At 40.7% G+C, this 18,775-nt stretch overlaps 1 protein-coding gene across 3 annotated transcripts in view; it reads right to left on the reverse strand.

Moving 5' to 3' along the window:
• The window catches only part of LOC115131252 (engulfment and cell motility protein 1-like), a 231,846-nt gene that overhangs the window by 118,971 nt on the left and 94,100 nt on the right, over nucleotides 1–18,775 (reverse strand). For all 3 annotated transcript variants that reach the window (XM_065020322.1, XM_065020323.1, XM_065020321.1), the window contains 6 exons: nucleotides 18,248–18,399; nucleotides 10,650–10,728; nucleotides 8,425–8,475; nucleotides 7,740–7,862; nucleotides 2,390–2,518; nucleotides 84–188 (listed from right to left, as the gene is read on the reverse strand). In XM_065020322.1, coding sequence (XP_064876394.1) covers nucleotides 84–188; nucleotides 2,390–2,518; nucleotides 7,740–7,862; nucleotides 8,425–8,475; nucleotides 10,650–10,728; nucleotides 18,248–18,399 — 639 coding nt within the window. The remainder of the gene's footprint in view (nucleotides 1–83; nucleotides 189–2,389; nucleotides 2,519–7,739; nucleotides 7,863–8,424; nucleotides 8,476–10,649; nucleotides 10,729–18,247; nucleotides 18,400–18,775) is intronic.

Genomic DNA, 18,775 nt, shown 5'->3' on the forward strand with positions numbered 1-18,775 from the left:
ATGGACTCTAAGGAAACCAAAAATAATTGTGTGCGTGTGGGTGTGCACGTGTGTGTGCCTGTGTGTATGTTAGAGCTACTAACCCTGATGTAGGCATCCTGGTGGTGTCTGGCGAAGTACAGCATGTTATCCAGAGCCAGCATCCCAGGAGGAATCTGAGTGAAGTCCATAGCAGGGTTCACATGGTTCTAATATATATATGAGAGAGAGAGAAAGAGAGAGAGGAGTGAGAAGAGTGAGGGAGGAGAGTGAGAGGTAGAGAGGAGATAGAGGAAAGAGAGAGAGAGCAGAGAGAGAGAGGAGAAAGAGAGGAAAGAGAGAGCAGAGAGAGGAAAGAGAGGGCAGAGAGAGACAGAGAGAGGTAGAGAGAGAGGGAAGAGAGGGCAGAGAGAGACAGTGAGAGAGGAGAGAGAGAGGAGAGAGCAGAGAGAGAGAGGAAAGAGAGCAGAGAGAGAGGAGAGAGAGAGGAAAGAGAGCAGAGAGAGAGAGAGGAAAGAGAGCAGAGAGAGAGAGAGAGGAAAGAGAGCAGAGAGAGAGAGAGAGAGAGAGAGAGAGAGAGAGGTAGAGAGGTAGAGAGGAGAGAGAGAGGTAGAGAGGAGAGAGAGAGGTAGAGAGGAGAGAGAGAGGTGAGTCATCAGACAAACAAGACTAGGACAAGTCTGAATAAGACACAAGTTTGATTGGGAGACTAATTTGATCTCTATTCTCCATCAGCACGCTAACTTGTCTGAGTGAATGGAGGACATAGAGAGATGACAAGGAGAGAGAGTGAGAGTAACATGGAGGAGTCCCAGAGATCCAGCTCTGTAACTGTTCCTGACAGACCAAAGGAAGAACCACAACCTTTAACAATTCCCTCACCAAGTCCAAATAAGCATGTTCTCTCTAAGATCCCCGTCTACCTGGGAGACTAATAGAATCTCACAGACTACTGCCCTCTAGATACAGCACTAGATCAACTGCATCTAGCCACCTTCACACTGTGCTGTGCTTCCTCACACTGTGTGTGTGTGTGTGACCGTGTGTTTGTGCTTGCATGTGAGTACGAGCCTGTAAAGTCAGAGGGATATTTTCGGGGTCTTCCACACCACTGGAGAGATGAAGTCAGGCCTTATCTTAGGGCAGCACACAGCAGCGTAGCAGAGTGACTTGGGTCTTAGCGAGCTGCCAAGCCCCTAACAGTTCAGGGACTTAGAGAGGAAATGATGGGCTTAGTTCCCCCTCACCATGGATACGACAGCGATATGCCACAGCTCATAAACTTCAGAGAGAGAGAGAGAGAGAGGGAGGGAGAGAAAGGAGAGAGCAGAGAGAGAGCAGAGAGAGAGAGAGAGAGAGAGAGAGAGAGAGAGAGAGAGAGAGAGAGAGAGAGAGAAAGAGAGAGCAGAGAGAGAGAGAGAGAGAGAGAGAGAGAGAGAGAGAGAGAGAGAGAGCAGAGAGAGAGCAGAGAGAGAGAGAGAGAGCAGAGAGAGAGAGAGAGAGAAGAGAGAGAGAGAGAGAGAGAGAGAGAGCAGAGAGAGAGAGAGAGAGAGAGAGAGAGAGAGAGAGAAAGGAGAGAGCAGAGAGAGAGAGGGAGAGAGAGAGAGAGAGGGGAGAGAGAGAGAGAGAGAGAAAGGAGAGAGCAGAGAGAGAGGGAGAGAGAGAGAGAGAGAGAGAAAGGAGAGAGCAGAGAGAGAGGGAGAGAGAGAGAGAGAAAAGAGAGAGCAGAAAGAGAGAGAGCGAGAAAGAGGGAGGGAGAGAAAAGAGAGAGCAGAGAGAGAGAGAGAGAGAGGGAGAGAAAGGAGAGAGCAGAGAGAGAGAGAGAGAGAGAGAGAGAGAGAGAGAGAGAGAGAGAGAGAAAAGAGAAAGAGAGAGAGAGAGAGCTCTCATGGGGGCCACACTTCCTCCTTCCAGACACAGAGAGGCAGCACAGAGCAACATGTCATCTTCTAAACCAATTAACAACAGTACTCAGGGAGGGGGCTTGTTTTCTTTCTCCATCTCCACCCTGCGGTAGCTGTTTGTGTGAATACGCCATTTAGCACAGCTGCATTCTGCTGTAGTCCTCTGTGTGTGTGTACTGTCTGTAAGGCTGTAAAGCCAGAGGGTTAGCGTGTGTCTGTGTGTGTAGTTGGGTATCACGCCACACATACACAGGGCTGGATTCAGCTGCCATGCCATCCCCTTATCTGACAGTGTCCCAGTCCTCTCCCTACTAGTTAAAAATAAATAAATAAATAAAAGAGCTCAACTACTGAAGAACATGTCTTGCCTATGGGTCTACTATACCGACATCAAAACTAACTAAGTCCAACAGCGGAAGTTTTGGGGATGCAGAGGCTCAAACATTTTTCTTGTGATGTATAATGAGGCCCAGTTTTGCAGATGTTTGTGTGTGTCTGTGACTTACAATGAAGCCCAGCTTCTTGTAGTCCCGGGTGTACATGGACTTCCTCTTCTCGATGCTGCCACTGTTGTTCGGCTCACACTCCACGTCGAACGCAATTCTGCGCAGCTCAAAGATGATGTCTCTTTGGGCCTAGGCAGACATAAGAGGAAAAAGCATTCAGATTTAATACACAGTAAAAACAAGAAAACGTAACAAAACATAAGCATTATTCTAAAGTAAGTGGTTTGTTACAGAGAACTTTCACTGGTATTTCTCAGGTAGAGAGAGAGAACGGGGGGGGGTTGGAACCAAAAATATATACATGTTTGATATCACTGGTAATGAGTATCCAGGTCATAGCACTATCTCTGCTACATCCCTAGTTATTAATGATGTGGTTAACAGCATGGATAAAAGGCAATGTTGTGCTGCCCGCTTCATTCACCTGTCAGAGGCTTTACATACTGTTGATCACTCACTGTTAATTCAGATGCTTTACATACTGTTGATCACTCACTGTTAATTCAGATGCTTTCCATACTGTTGATCACTCACTGTTAATTCAGATGCTTTACAGACTGTTGATCACTCACTGTTAATTCAGAGGCTTTACATACTGTTGATCACTCACTGTTAATTCAGAGGCTTTACATACTGTTGATCACTCACTGTTAATTCAGAGGCTTTCCATACTGTTGATCACTCACTGTTAATTCAGAGGCTTTACATACTGTTGATCACTCACTGTTAATTCAGAGGCTTTACATACTGTTGATCACTCACTGTTAATTCAGAGGCTTTACATACTGTTGATCACTCACTGTTAATTCAGAGGCTTTACATACTGTTGATCACTCACTGTTAATTCAGATGCTTTCCATACTGTTGATCACTCACTGTTAATTCAGATGCTTTACATACTGTTGATCACTCACTGTTAATTCAGAGGCTTTACATACTGTTGATCACTCACTGCTAATTCAGAGGCTTTCCATACTGTTGATCACTCACTGCTAATTCAGAGGCTTTCCATACTGTTGATCACTCACTGCTAATTCAGAGGCTTTACATACTGTTGATCACTCACTGCTAATTCAGATGCTTTACATACTGTTGATCACTCACTGCTAATTCAGAGGCTTTACATACTGTTGATCACTCACTGTTAATTCAGATGCTTTCCATACTGTTGATCACTCACTGTTAATTCAGATGCTTTCCATACTGTTGATCACTCACTGCTAATTCAGATGCTTTACATACTGTTGATCACTCACTGCTAATTCAGAGGCTTTACATACTGTTGATCACTCACTGTTAATTCAGATGCTTTCCATACTGTTGATCACTCACTGCTAATTCAGAGGCTTTACATACTGTTGATCACTCACTGCTAATTCAGAGGCTTTCCATACTGTTGATCACTCACTGTTAATTCAGAGGCTTTACATACTGTTGATCACTCACTGTTAATTCAGATGCTTTCCATACTGTTGATCACTCACTGCTAATTCAGAGGCTTTACATACTGTTGATCACTCACTGCTAATTCAGAGGCTTTCCATACTGTTGATCACTCACTGCTAATTCAGAGGCTTTACATACTGTTGATCACTCACTGCTAATTCAGAGGCTTTACATACTGTTGATCACTCACTGTTAATTCAGATGCTTTCCATACTGTTGATCACTCACTGCTAATTCAGAGGCTTTACATACTGTTGATCACTCACTGCTAATTCAGAGGCTTTCCATACTGTTGATCACTCACTGTTAATTCAGAGGCTTTACATACTGTTGATCACTCACTGCTAATTCAGAGGCGTTCCATACTGTTGATCACTCACTGCTAATTCAGAGGCTTTACATACTGTTGATCACTCACTGCTAATTCAGAGGCTTTACATACTGTTGATCACTCACTGCTAATTCAGAGGCTTTCCATACTGTTGATCACTCACTGCTAATTCAGAGGCTTTACATACTGTTGATCACTCACTGTTAATTCAAGGGCTTTACATACTGTTGATCACTCACTGTTCATTCAAAGGCTTTCCATACTGTTGATAACTCACTGCAAATTCAGAGGCTTTCCATACTGTTGATCACTCACTGCTAATTCAGAGGCTTTACATACTGTTGATCACTTACTGCTAATTCAGAGGCTTTCCATACTGTTGATCACTCACTGCGAATTCAGAGGCTTTCCATACTGTTGATCACTCACTGCAAATTCAGAGGCTTTCCATACTGTTGATCACTCACTGCTAATTCAGAGGCTTTCCATTCTGTTGATCACTCACTGTTAATTCAAGGGCTTTACATACTGTTGATCACTCACTGTTAATTCAAAGGCTTTACATACTGTTGATCACTCACTGTTAATTCAAAGGCTTTCCATACTGTTGATCACTCACTGTTAATTCAAAGGCTTTCCATACTGTTGATCACTCACTGTTCATTCAAAGGCTTTCCATACTGTTGATCACTCACTGCAAATTCAGAGGCTTTCCATACTGTTGATCACTCACTGCTAATTCAGAGGCTTTACATACTGTTGATCACTCACTGCTAATTCAGAGGCTTTCCATACTGTTGATCACACACTGTTAATTCAGAGGCTTTCCATACTGTTGATCACTCACTGTTAATTCAGAGGCTTTCCATACTGTTGATCACTCACTGTTAATTCAGAGGCTTTCCATACTGTTGATCACTCACTGCTAATTCAAAAGCTTTACATACTGTTGATCACTCACTGCTATTTCAGAGGCTTTACATACTGTTGATCACTCACTGCTAATTCAGAGGCTTTCCATACTGTTGATCACACACTGTTAATTCAGAGGCTTTCCATACTGTTGATCACTCACTGTTAATTCAGAGGCTTTCCATACTGTTGATCACTCACTGTTAATTCAGAGGCTTTCCATACTGTTGATCACTCACTGTTAATTCAAAAGCTTTACATACTGTTGATCACTCACTGCTATTTCAGAGGCTTTCCATACTGTTGATCACTCACTGCTAATTCAGAGGCTTTACATACTGTTGATCACTCACTGCTAATTCAGAGGCTTTCCATACTGTTGATCACTCACTGTTAATTCAGAGGCTTTCCATACTGTTGATCACTCACTGCTAATTCAGAGGCTTTCCATACTGTTGATCACTCACTGTTAATTCAGAGGCTTTCCATACTGTTGATCACTCACTGTTAATTCAGAGGCTTTCCATACTGTTGATCACTCACTGTTAATTCAGAGGCTTTCCTCAATTGGCCAAGACCAGGCTGCATGTCACTGTTTTAAAAATGACTTGACAGATAGAACTCGGTATATATCTACTGATGGTGTTAAATCCGATTTCCTGGATATTACGAAAGGTGTCCCGCAGGGGTCGATTCTGCATCCTGTACTTTTTACTGTTTACAATAACAATATCGACTTGTCCGTAAAAACTTGTAACCTGCACTTGTATGCCGATGTACACTGTTGTGTATGATATTTCCCCCCCGGTTGACCAGGCTCTATCTGAACTACACTCAGCCTTTATTGTATTACAGACATTTGTTATTGACCTGCAATTAGTACTAAATGCAGGTAAAACTAAATATATGTTCTCTAGAGTAGTGTACATGTAGTAGTCAGGTACATGTAGTGTACATGTAGTATTCCGGTACATGTAGTAGTCCGGTACATGTAGTGTACATGTAGTAGTCCGGTACATGTAGTGTACATGTAGTAGTCCGGTGCATGTAGTAGTCCGGTACATGTAGTGTACATGTAGTAGTCAGGTACATGTAGTGTACATGTAGTAGTCCGGTACATGTAGTAGTCCGGTACATGTAGTGTACATGTAGTAGTTCGGTACATGTAGTGTACATGTAGTAGTCCGGTACATGTAGTGTACATGTAGTAGTTAGGTACATGTAGTGTACATGTAGTAGTCCGGTACATGTAGTGTACATGTAGTAGTCCGGTACATGTAGTGTACATGTAGTAGTTAGGTACATGTAGTGTACATGTAGTAGTCCGGTACATGTAGTGTACATGTAGTAGTCCGGTACATGTAGTGTACATGTAGTAGTCCGGTACATGTAGTGTACATGTAGTAGTTAGGTACATGTAGTGTACATGTAGTAGTTAGGTACATGTAGTGTACATGTAGTAGTTAGGTACATGTAGTGTACATGTAGTAGTCCGGTACATGTAGTGTACATGTAGTAGTTAGGTACATGTAGTGTACATGTAGTAGTCCGGTACATGTAGTGTACATGTAGTAGTTAGGTACATGTAGTGTACATGTAGTAGTCCGGTACATGTAGTGTACATGTAGTAGTCCGGTACATGTAGTAGTCCGGTACATGTAGTGTACATGTAGTAGTCCGGTACATGTAGTGTACATGTAGTAGTCCGGTACATGTAGTGTACATGTAGTAGTCCGGTACATGTAGTGTACATGTAGTAGTTATGTACATGTAGTGTACATGTAGTTGTTAGGTACATGTAGTGTACATGTAGTTGTTAGGTACATGTAGTGTACATGTAGTTGTTAGGTACATGTAGTGTACATGTAGTAGTTTGGTACATGTAGTGTACATGTAGTAGTCCGGTACATGTAGTGTACATGTAGTAGTCCGGTACATGTAGTGTACATGTAGTAGTTTGGTACATGTAGTGTACATGTAGTAGTCCGGTACATGTAGTGTACATGTAGTAGTCCGGTACATGTAGTGTACATGTAGTAGTCCGGTACATGTAGTGTACATGTAGTAGTCCGGTACATGTAGTGTACATGTAGTAGTCCGGTACATGTAGTGTACATGTAGTAGTCCGGTACATGTAGTGTACATGTAGTAGTTAGGTACATGTAGTGTACATGTAGTAGTTTGGTACATGTAGTGTACATGTAGTAGTTTGGTACATGTAGTGTACATGTAGTAGTTTGGTACATGTAGTGTACATGTAGTCGTTCGGTACATGTAGTGTACATGTAGTAGTTTGGTACATGTAGTGTACATGTAGTAGTTCGGTACATGTAGTGTACATGTAGTAGTCCGGTACATGTAGTGTACATGTAGTAGTTCGGTACATGTTCGTGATCTTGCACCTAATTTGTGGATTGATCTTTAAAAAATTCTTAAATTTGATTCAGAAAGCTGATTGAGGAAATTATTACTGATTAATGTTTTAGTTTTTATGTTTTTCTTTCTGCTTGCATTTTGTATTTATATTTCGATGTGTGTATTTTCTGTAATGTATATAATTCAGGACTCATCTGTAAAAATACTATTTGTCAAGGCCTATGGCGTTTAAAATGTGATCAACAACTTGGGGGACATTGAGTTGAGAGGCCTACTGTACTGAACCTGGTCCTGAGGGTCCATCTTGGTCATCATGCGGTCCTCTAAGAGGTTAAAGGTCAGGACCTGCAGCACATACAGCTGGTGGGCCATTTCATCATTGATTGGCTTAGGGCTCCGGATCACATTCTAGAGGAAAGGGGAGAAAAAGAGAGAGAGAAGAAGAGACAAATAATTAAAAAATATATATAAAAATTAACAGGGAAATAGAAAGTAAAGATAGAGAGAAAGAGGGGGAGAGGAAAGAGAGGAAGGCAGAGAGAGGAAGGCAGCGAGAGAGAGAGAAAAGCAGAGGCATAGAGAGAGAAAAGCAGAGAAGAGAAAGGCAGAGAGAGAGAAAGAGAGAAAGGCAGAGCGAGAGAGAGAGAAAGGCAGAGAGAGAGAGAGAAAGGCAGAGAGAGAAAGAGAGAGAGGCAGAAGAGAAAGGCAGAAAGAGAGAGAGAAAGGCAGAGAGAGTGAGCTAAAGGCAGAGCGAGAGAGAGAGAGCAAAAGGCAGAGAGAAGAGAATGGCAGAGAGAGAGAGAAAGGCAGACAAATTTGTAAGATGTTTGCGAGTGTAACATTTCTCTGTGATATGATATCACATTGGAGCTGTGCGATAAACAGGAAGCGAGGGAACAAGAGAGAAAGATTAAAACCAGTGATGCAGAGGAGAGGTACAGATGGAGGGCATATGACTAGACACACTTACACTCAGTATGATGGAACGCAGCTGCTTCTGGGCTAGAATATGGGCCATCTCCTACACACACACACAGAAAGAGAGAGAGACAGAGAGAGAAAGAAAAGAAGAGAGAGGAGGAGGGAGAGGGAGAGGGGAGAAAGTAAGTCAGGTATATTATAATATACATATCCATTACACAGAAAACACATTTTTCTTTCAGGAAGCTCTATATTAAAATAAACGTGGATTATGGACAGAAAATATAAATGTTCTTGGTGGAGACACTATAAACTTCTGGAGAGACCAAAAAGTGTCTCTCTGTCTCAGTTTGATGAGTTAGACCTCCCAGCCAGTGGTGGTTTTTAATGACACACTTCATCTACTGGAGGCTAGAAAAGGTCGCTAATCAAAGTACACTTACTGTCAGAGGACAATCAAGGATGTTCACACTGCTCTCATCAAACTACCATTACGAGTGCAGTGAGGAAAGAAGAGTCAGATAGAGAGAGAGAAGAAGGGGGTGAGTCGAGACAGAAAAGAGGAAGAGAAGTGAAAAGGCATATTTTTGTTAGTGGTGCAGATCATTATGACAGCTATGCTGTGTAGCAGTTATCTTCCTCCCCCTGATCCTCAAACACACAGCCAAACCCTTTGGTTCCCATTAGATTCGGGAATATTGTGTGTCACCCTTCTAGTGAAATGATGCTCCAGCACATGCTGGCCTTCTTCTATACAGCTTACAACACAGAAATGTAATGCAGTAATGCAGGGATCATCAACTAGATTCAGCCTCGGGACAATCTTTTCTTAAGCGGATGGTCAGGGGGCCGGAACATATTTACAAATCATTTGTAGACTGCGGAAGAATCACAAACAGATATAGTATTTGACTTAAACATAATCGTTTCAAACCTGGCTTACATTGGTATACGATCCAAAATTCAAATCACTTGCCGCTGATTTGCTGGTGTTTTTACAGTATACATAAAAGGTATTCCGCTTTTGTTTGTGCTTTAGTGTAGAATAGATTGCAAATCAATGTTTCACAAAGAAACATGAAATGAGCATGTGAAGAACAAAAGTGAGCATTAACAATGTGAGGATTCTTTTAGTTGACACTGTTTCCCTCTATTGGGAGGGTCTATTTCTAATGACAGCTAGGCCTTGTCTGGTTGGTTAGAGCCCAGCGTGCAAAAGGCTAGCCCACGGAGAAGAACGGTGGGTGACGTCATCGGAGCTGAGAGAGGGTGTGCATCCTATTCCCTGTATAGTACTCTACTTTTGACCAGGGCCCATCTTTATCTCTACTGAGCAGAGGTAGAGGGGAATGCTTATCGCCCTATAAAGGAGATGTATTACTGCACTGTTTAAGGCCAGGACGAAAGGGACAAACAAGGATACGTACACCCCCAATCTGTTGATGTGCCCTTGAGCAAGGCACTCAACCCTAATTTCTCCAGGGTCGCTGTTGATAATGGCTGACCCTGGCCGTGACCCCACTCTACAAGGGTGTTTCAGAAAGGGATATGCACACCCTTGTCTGAAATGTAAGGCATATTTTGAACTTGTTGCACCAGTCCCATCCATCGGAGTCAGCAGAAGGGAGATTGGACTGAACCCTTTCGCTCTCTGATGCATATGAATCAGTCCTCCTCAAGATCCAGAATGCATTTATCCTTCCTGCCACCCACAGCCACGCAGTAAACCATGTTCCCCACAATAAGAGACAAAGGTGTGTGTGTATGTAACTGTGTATGAGTGTGTGTGTGTGTGGTGTGTGCGTGTGCACAGGTATGTATGTATGAGCGCTCATGTGTGTGAGTATATATGACTGCGTATGAGTGTGTGTGTGAGCACGCGTGTGTATGTATGAGCGTACATGTGTGTGTGTGGCTGTGCGTGTGTGTATGTATGTATGAGCATTCATGTGTGTGTGTGTGTGGCTGTGCGTGCATGTATGTATGAGCATTCATGTGTGTGTGTGTGGCTGTGCGTGCATGTATGTATGAGCGTTCATGTGTGTGTGTGTGTGGCTGTGCGTGCATGTATGTATGAGCGTGCATGTGTGTGTGTGTGTGGCTGTGCGTGCGTGTATGTATGAGCATTCATGTGTGTGTGTGTGGCTGTGCGTGCATGTATGTAAGAGCGTTCATGTGTGTGTGTGTGTGTGGCTGTGCGTGCGTGTATGTCTATACGTGTATATGAGGGTGTGTGTGGCTATGCGTGCGTGTATATGAGGGTGTGTAACCTACCTGTCTCTTGTCCTCTGGGGCCTTGAGGAACAAGGCGTTAATCACAGCGATGGTGTAGGTCTGAATGTCCTGATCAGTCCTGTCATTAGATGGATAACAACAGAGAACCATGAAAAATGTTATAGTAGTGGTAGTGACTGGTTATAGTTATAGTAGTGGTAGTGACTGGTTATAGTTATAGTAGTGGTAGTGACTGGTTATAGTTATAGTAGTGGTAGTGACTGGTTATAGTTATAGTAGTGACTAGTTATAGTTATAGTAATGGTAGTGAATGGTTATAGTTATAGTAGTGGTAGTGACTAGTTATAGTTATAGTAATGGTAGTGACTGGTTATAGTTATAGTAGTATAGTTATAGTAGTGGTAGTGACTGGTTATAGTTATAGTAGTGATAGTGACTGGTTATAGTTATAGTAGTGGTAGTGACTGGTTATAGTAGTGGTAGTGACTGGTTATAGTTATAGTAGTGGTAGTGACTGGTTATAGTTATAGTAGTGGTAGTGACTGGTTATAGTTATAGTAGTGGTAGTGACTGGTTATAGTTATAGTAGTGGTAGTGACTGGTTATAGTTATAGTAGTGGTAGTGACTAGTTATAGGTATAGTAATGGTAGTGACTGGTTATAGTTATAGTAGTGGTAGTGACTAGTTATAGTTATGGTAGTGACTGGTTATAGTTATAGTAGTGGTAGTGACTGGTTATAGTTATAGTAGTGGTAGTGACTGGTTATAGTTATAGTAGTGGTAGTGACTAGTTATAGTTATAGTAATGGTAGTGACTGGTTATAGTTATAGTAGTGGTAGTGACTGGTTATAGTAGTGGTAGTGACTGGTTATAGTTATAGTAGTGATAGTGACTGGTTATAGTTATAGTAGTGGTAGTGACTGGTTATAGTTATAGTAGTGGTAGTGACTGGTTATAGTTATAGTAGTGGTAGTGACTGGTTATAGTTATAGTAGTGGTAGTGACTGGTTATAGTTATAGTAGTGATAGTGACTGGTTATAGTTATAGTAGTGGTAGTGACTGGTTATAGTTATAGTAGTGGTAGTGACTGGTTATAGTTATAGTAATGGTAATGACTGGTTATAGTTATAGTAGTGGTAGTGACTGGTTATAGTTATAGTAGTGGTAGTGACTGGTTATAGTTATAGTAGTGATAGTGACTGGTTATAGTTTATAGTAGTGGTAGTGACTGGTTATAGTTATAGTAGTGGTAGTGACTGGTTATAGTTATAGTAGTGGTAGTGACTGGTTATAGTTATAGTAGTGGTAGTGACTAGTTATAGTTATAGTAATGGTAGTGAATGGTTATAGTTATAGTAGTGGTAGTGACTAGTTATAGTTATAGTAATGGTAGTGACTGGTTATAGTTATAGTAGTATAGTTATAGTAGTGGTAGTGACTGGTTATAGTTATAGTAGTGATAGTGACTGGTTATAGTTATAGTAGTGGTAGTGACTGGTTATAGTAGTGGTAGTGACTGGTTATAGTTATAGTAGTGGTAGTGACTGGTTATAGTTATAGTAGTGGTAGTGACTGGTTATAGTAGTGGTAGTGACTGGTTATAGTTATAGTAGTGGTAGTGACTGGTTATAGTTATAGTAGTGGTAGTGACTAGTTATAGTTATAGTAATGGTAGTGACTGGTTATAGTTATAGTAGTATAGTTATAGTAGTGGTAGTGACTGGTTATAGTTATAGTAGTGATAGTGACTGGTTATAGTTATAGTAGTGGTAGTGACTGGTTATAGTTATAGTAGTGATAGTGACTGGTTATAGTTATAGTAGTGGTAGTGACTGGTTATAGTTATAGTAGTGGTAGTGACTGGTTATAGTTATAGTAATGGTAATGACTGGTTATAGTTATAGTAGTGGTAGTGACTGGTTATAGTTATAGTAGTGGTAGTGACTGGTTATAGTTATAGTAGTGATAGTGACTGGTTATAGTTATAGTAGTGGTAGTGACTGGTTATAGTTATAGTAGTGGTAGTGACTGGTTATAGTTATAGTAGTGGTAGTGACTGGTTATAGTTATAGTAGTGGTAGTGACTAGTTATAGTTATAGTAATGGTAGTGAATGGTTATAGTTATAGTAGTGGTAGTGACTAGTTATAGTTATAGTAATGGTAGTGACTGGTTATAGTTATAGTAGTATAGTTATAGTAGTGGTAGTGACTGGTTATAGTTATAGTAGTGATAGTGACTGGTTATAGTTATAGTAGTGGTAGTGACTGGTTATAGTAGTGGTAGTGACTGGTTATAGTTATAGTAGTGGTAGTGACTGGTTATAGTTATAGTAGTGGTAGTGACTGGTTATAGTAGTGGTAGTGACTGGTTATAGTTATAGTAGTGGTAGTGACTGGTTATAGTTATAGTAGTGGTAGTGACTAGTTATAGTTATAGTAATGGTAGTGACTGGTTATAGTTATAGTAGTATAGTTATAGTAGTGGTAGTGACTGGTTATAGTTATAGTAGTGATAGTGACTGGTTATAGTTATAGTAGTGGTAGTGACTGGTTATAGTAGTGGTAGTGACTGGTTATAGTTATAGTAGTGGCAGTGACTGGTTATAGTTATAGTAGTGGTGGTGTCTACAGTAGTAATGGTAGTGACTGGTTATAGTTATCATAGTGGTAGTGTCTACAGTAGTAATGGTAGTGACTGGTTATAGTTATAGTAGTGGTAGTGACTGGTTATAGTTATAGTAGTGGTAGTGACTGTTTATAGTTATAGTAGTGGTAGTGACTGGTTATAGTTATAGTAGTGGTAGTGACTGGTTATAGTTATAGAAGTGGTAGTGACTGGTTATAGTTATAGTAATGGTAGTGACTGGTTATAGTAGTGGTACTGACTGGTTATAGTTATAGTAGTGGTAGTGACTGGTTATAGTAGTGGTAGTGACTGGTTATAGTAGTGGTAGTGACTGGTTATAGTTATAGTAGTGGTAGTGACTGGTTATAGTAGTGGTAGTGACTGGTTATAGTAGTGGTAGTGACTGGTTATAGTTATAGTAGTGATAGTGACTGGTTATAGTTATAGTAGTGGTAGTGACTGGTTATAGTAATGGTAGTGACTGGTTATAGTTATAGTAGTGGTAGTGACTGGTTATAGCTATAGTAGTGATAGTGACTGGTTATAGTTATAGTAGTGGTAGTGACTGGTTATAGTTATGGTAATGGTGGTGTCTACAGTAGTAATGGTGGTGACTGGTTATAGTTATAGTAGTGGTAGTGTCTACAGTAGTAATGGTAGTGACTGGTTATAGTAGTGGTAGTGACTGGTTATAGTTATAGGAGTGGTGGTGTTTACAGTAGTAATGGTAGTGACTGGTTATAGTTATCATAGTGGTAGTGTCTACAGTAGTAATGGTAGTGACTGGTTATAGTTATAGTAGTGGTGGTGTCTACAGTAGTAATGGTGGTGACTGGTTATAGTTATAGTAGTGGTAGTGTCTACAGTAGTAATGGTAGTGACTGGTTATAGTAGTGGTAGTGACTGGTTATAGTTATAGGAGTGGTGGTGTCTACAGTAGTAATGGTAGTGACTGGTTATAGTTATCATAGTGGTAGTGTCTACAGTAGTAATGGTAGTGACTGGTTATAGTTATAGTAGTGGTGGTGTCTACAGTAGTAATGGTAGTGACTGGTTATAGTTATAGTAGTGGTAGTGACTGGTTATAGTTATAGTAGTGGTAGTGACTGGTTATAGTTATAGTAGTGGTAGTGACTGGTTATAGTTATAGTAGTGGTAGTGACTGGTTATAGTAGTGGTACTGACTGGTTATAGTTATAGTAGTGGTAGTGACTGGTTATAGTAGTGGTAGTGACTGGTTATAGTAGTGGTAGTGACTGGTTATAGTAGTGGTAGTGACTGGTTATAGTTATAGTAGTGATAGTGACTGGTTATAGTTATAGTAGTGATAGTGACTGGTTATAGTTATAGTAGTGGTAGTGACTGGTTATAGTAATGGTAGTGACTGGTTATAGTTATAGTAGTGGTAGTGACTGGTTATAGCTATAGTAGTGATAGTGACTGGTTATAGTTATAGTAGTGGTAGTGTCTACAGTAGTAATGGTGGTGACTGGTTATAGTTATAGTAGTGGTAGTGACTGGTTATAGTTATGGTAGTGGTGGTGTCTACAGTAGTAATGGTGGTGACTGGTTATAGTTATAGTAGTGGTAGTGTCTACAGTAGTAATGGTAGTGACTGGTTATAGTAGTGGTAGTGACTGGTTATAGTTATAGGAGTGGTGGTGTTTACAGTAGTAATGGTAGTGACTGGTTATAGTTATCATAGTGGTAGTGTCTACAGTAGTAATGGTAGTGACTGGTTATAGTTATAGTAGTGGTGGTGTCTACAGTAGTAATGGTAGTGACTGGTTATAGTTATAGTAGTGGTAGTGACTGGTTATAGTTATAGTAGTGGTAGTGACTGGTTATAGTTATAGTAGTGGCAGTGACTGGTTATAGTTATAGTAGTGGTAGTGTCTACAGTAGTAATGGTAGTGACTGGTTATAGTTATAGTAGTGGTAGTGACTGGTTATAGTTATAGTAGTGGTCGTGTCTACAGTAGTAATGGTAGTGACTGGTTATAGTTATAGTAGTGGTGGTGTCTACAGTAGTAATGGTAGTGACTGGTTATAGTTATAGTAGTGGTAGTGACTGGTTATAGTTATAGTAGTAGTAGTGGTCATGTCTACAGTAGTAATGGTAGTGACTGGTTATAGTTATAGTAGTGTCTACAGTAGTAATGGTAGTGACTGGTTATAGTAGTGGTAGTGTCTACAGTAGTAATGGTAGTGACTGGTTATAGTAGTGGTAGTGACTGGTTATAGTTATAGTAGTGGTCGTCTCTACAGTAGTAATGGTACTGACTGGTTATAGTTATAGTAGTGGTAGTGACTGGTTATAGTAGTGGTCGTGTCTACAGTAGTAATGGTACTGACTGGTTATAGTTATAGTAGTGGTAGTGACTGGTTATAGTAGTGGTCGTGTCTACAGTAGTAATGGTACTGACTGGTTATAGTAGTAGTAGTGACTGGTTATAGTTATAGTAGTGGTAGTGTCTACAGTAGTAATGGTACTGACTGGTTATAGTTATAGTAGTGGTCGTCTCTACAGTAGTAATGGTACTGACTGGTTATAGTTATAGTAGTGGTAGTGACTGGTTATAGTAGTGGTAGTGACTGGTTATAGTTATAGTAGTGGTCGTGTCTACAGTAGTAATGGTACTGACTGGTTATAGTTATAGTAGTGGTAGTGACTGGTTATAGTTATAGTAGTGGTAGTGTCTACAGTAGTAATGGTACTGACTGGTTATAGTTATAGTAGTGGTAGTGACTGGTTATAGTTATAGTAGTGGTAGTGTCTACAGTAGTAATGGTACTGACTGGTTATAGTTATAGTAGTGGTCGTGTCTACAGTAGTAATGGTAGTCACTGGTTATAGTTATAGTAGTGGTCGTGTCTACAGTAGTAGTGGTAGTGACTGGTTATAGTTATCGTAGTGGTAGTGACTGGTTATAGTTATAGTAGTGGTAGTGACTGGTTATAGTTATAGTAGTGGTCGTGTCTACAGTAGTAATGGTACTGACTGGTTATAGTTATAGTAGTGGTAGTGACTGGTTATAGTAGTGGTCGTGTCTACAGTAGTAATGGTACTGACTGGTTATAGTTATAGTAGTGGTAGTGACTGGTTATAGTTATAGTAGTGGTAGTGACTGGTTATAGTTATAGTAGTGGTAGTGACTGGTTATAGTAGTGGTTGTGTCTACAGTAGTAATGGTACTGACTGGTTATAGTTATCGTAGTGGTAGTGACTGGTTATAGTTATAGTAGTGGTAGTGACTGGTTATAGTTATAGTAGTGGTCGTGTCTACAGTAGTAATGGTACTGACTGGTTATAGTTATAGTAGTGGTAGTGACTGGTTATAGTAGTGGTCGTGTCTACAGTAGTAATGGTACTGACTGGTTATAGTTATAGTAGTGGTAGTGACTGGTTATAGTAGTGGTCGTGTCTACAGTAGTAATGGTACTGACTGGTTATAGTTATAGTAGTGGTCATGTCTACAGTAGTAGTGGTAGTGACTGGTTATAGTAGTGGTCGTGTCTACAGTAGTAATGGTAGTGACTGGTTATAGTAGTGGTAGTGACTGGTTATAGTTATAGTAGTGGTCGTCTCTACAGTAGTAATGGTACTGACTGGTTATAGTTATAGTAGTGGTAGTGACTGGTTATAGTAGTGGTCGTGTCTACAGTAGTAATGGTACTGACTGGTTATAGTTATAGTAGTGGTAGTGTTGAAAAAGTCAGTAGATGATAAGTTAGGATTGCCTGAACATATAACATTTGGTTTGGTGTATCGAACTTGAACGGTTCAAGAGTTACTGTTGGTGAGTTATATTATGGTAATTTATGCAACTGTCTATAGTTATAGTTACAGTAGTTGTGGTCAGTAGTTGTGTGGATGTGGTCAGTAGTTGTGGTCAGTAGTTGTGTGGACGTGGTCAGTAGTTGTGTGGATGTGGTCAGTAGTTGTGGTCAGTAGTTGTGTGGATGTGGTCAGTAGTTGTGTGGATGTGGTCAGTAGATGTGGTCAGTAGTTGTGTGGATGTGGTCAGTAGTTGTGTGGATGTGGTCAGTAGATGTGGATGTGGTCAGTAGTTATGTGGGTGTGGTCAGTAGATGTGGATGTGGTCAGTAGTTATGTGGGTGTGGTCAGTAGTTGTGTGGATGTGGTCAGTAGTTGTGGTCAGTAGTTGTTTGGATGTGGTCTGTAAATGTGGTCAGTAGTTGTGTGGATGTGGTCAGTAGTTGTGTGGATGTGGTCAGTAGTTGTGGTCAGTAGTTGTGTGGGTGTGGTCAGTAGTTGTGTGGATGTGGTCAGTAGATGTAGTCAGTAGTTGTGTGGATGTGGTCAGTAGATGTGGTCAGTAGTTGGATGTGGGATGTGGTCAGTAGTTGTGTGGGTGTGGTCAGTAGATATGGTCAGTAGTTGTGTGGATGTGGTCAGTAAATGTGGTCAGTAGTTGTGTGGATGTGGTCAGTAGTTGTGGTCAGTAGTGTGGCTACTCAGCCATGCCGGTACTAATCACACTGGGCTGAACCTATTATTCACTACACATTCAGGGATATAGGACGCATCCCAAATGGAACCCTATTCCCCATGGGTCCTGTTCCAAGTACTATAAAAGGGAAACAGGTTTCATTTGGGACACACACACTTGATCTATCTGCCATGTTTCTCAATGTATTACTTTCTTGTTCTTTCTGTTACAGTACTTCCCAATCATGGACACTAGAGAGTTTAAGTTCATTAGATCAGTAGAGATATATCAAGCGTCTTAGAGTAGGTGTGCTGACCTGGGATCAGTTTGGCCTTTTCGATCTTAAGGAAAAAGGTTATATGGACAGGGGGGACCTGATACTAGTTTAGCACTCCTACTCTGAGACACATGATACATATGGCCCCAAATCTATTTTGTCAAATCTTCCTAAAGGTTAAAGAGTGTTTCACGGTAATCTGCAATTAGGGATAATTTATATCTCAGGCATTTAATAATATAGCTGAGTGCAGTTGACCGTGCGGCTCTCGCTCACCCCTGCAGATGGGGTATAAGCTGTCCGATGGTGATCTCTTGCGCCACCTTCTGGTAGAGGTCCTGACTGTTGAGCACCATGGACTCCAGAATGGCCAGGGACCGCTGCAGCACAGCCGTGTCCATGGCTGACTTGTTCACATAACCTGCAATCTGCAATAGAGAAGTGTTAGTAACTGACGAGAAGACACATACAAATAAAAAATAAAAAAGAGTCACATGGGGATTGTTATTCAGCGACTACATGGGCTCTATTTCAGAGGTATTTCAAAGTTTACAAACACTTTAATATCATGTAATTCCAGTGTGTGGTATTACAAACATGTTATTAACATGCGTTAATACATGTTATAAACTGTTTGAGAGCAGGCACCTTTCTAATTCATATTTTTCAGTTTGTTCATACACATGATCCGCAATTCAACATGACTTAGTTTGTTTGTGCACCTTCTTTCTCATTTAGCACATGGATTTTACACATGATCTATAACACAACTTGATACTGGTTTGTTGGAGTACCTTCTTGATG

The sequence above is a fragment of the Oncorhynchus nerka genome, linkage group LG7 (genome assembly GCF_034236695.1).
Source record: "Oncorhynchus nerka isolate Pitt River linkage group LG7, Oner_Uvic_2.0, whole genome shotgun sequence".
NCBI classification, from domain to species: Eukaryota; Metazoa; Chordata; class Actinopteri; order Salmoniformes; family Salmonidae; genus Oncorhynchus; species Oncorhynchus nerka.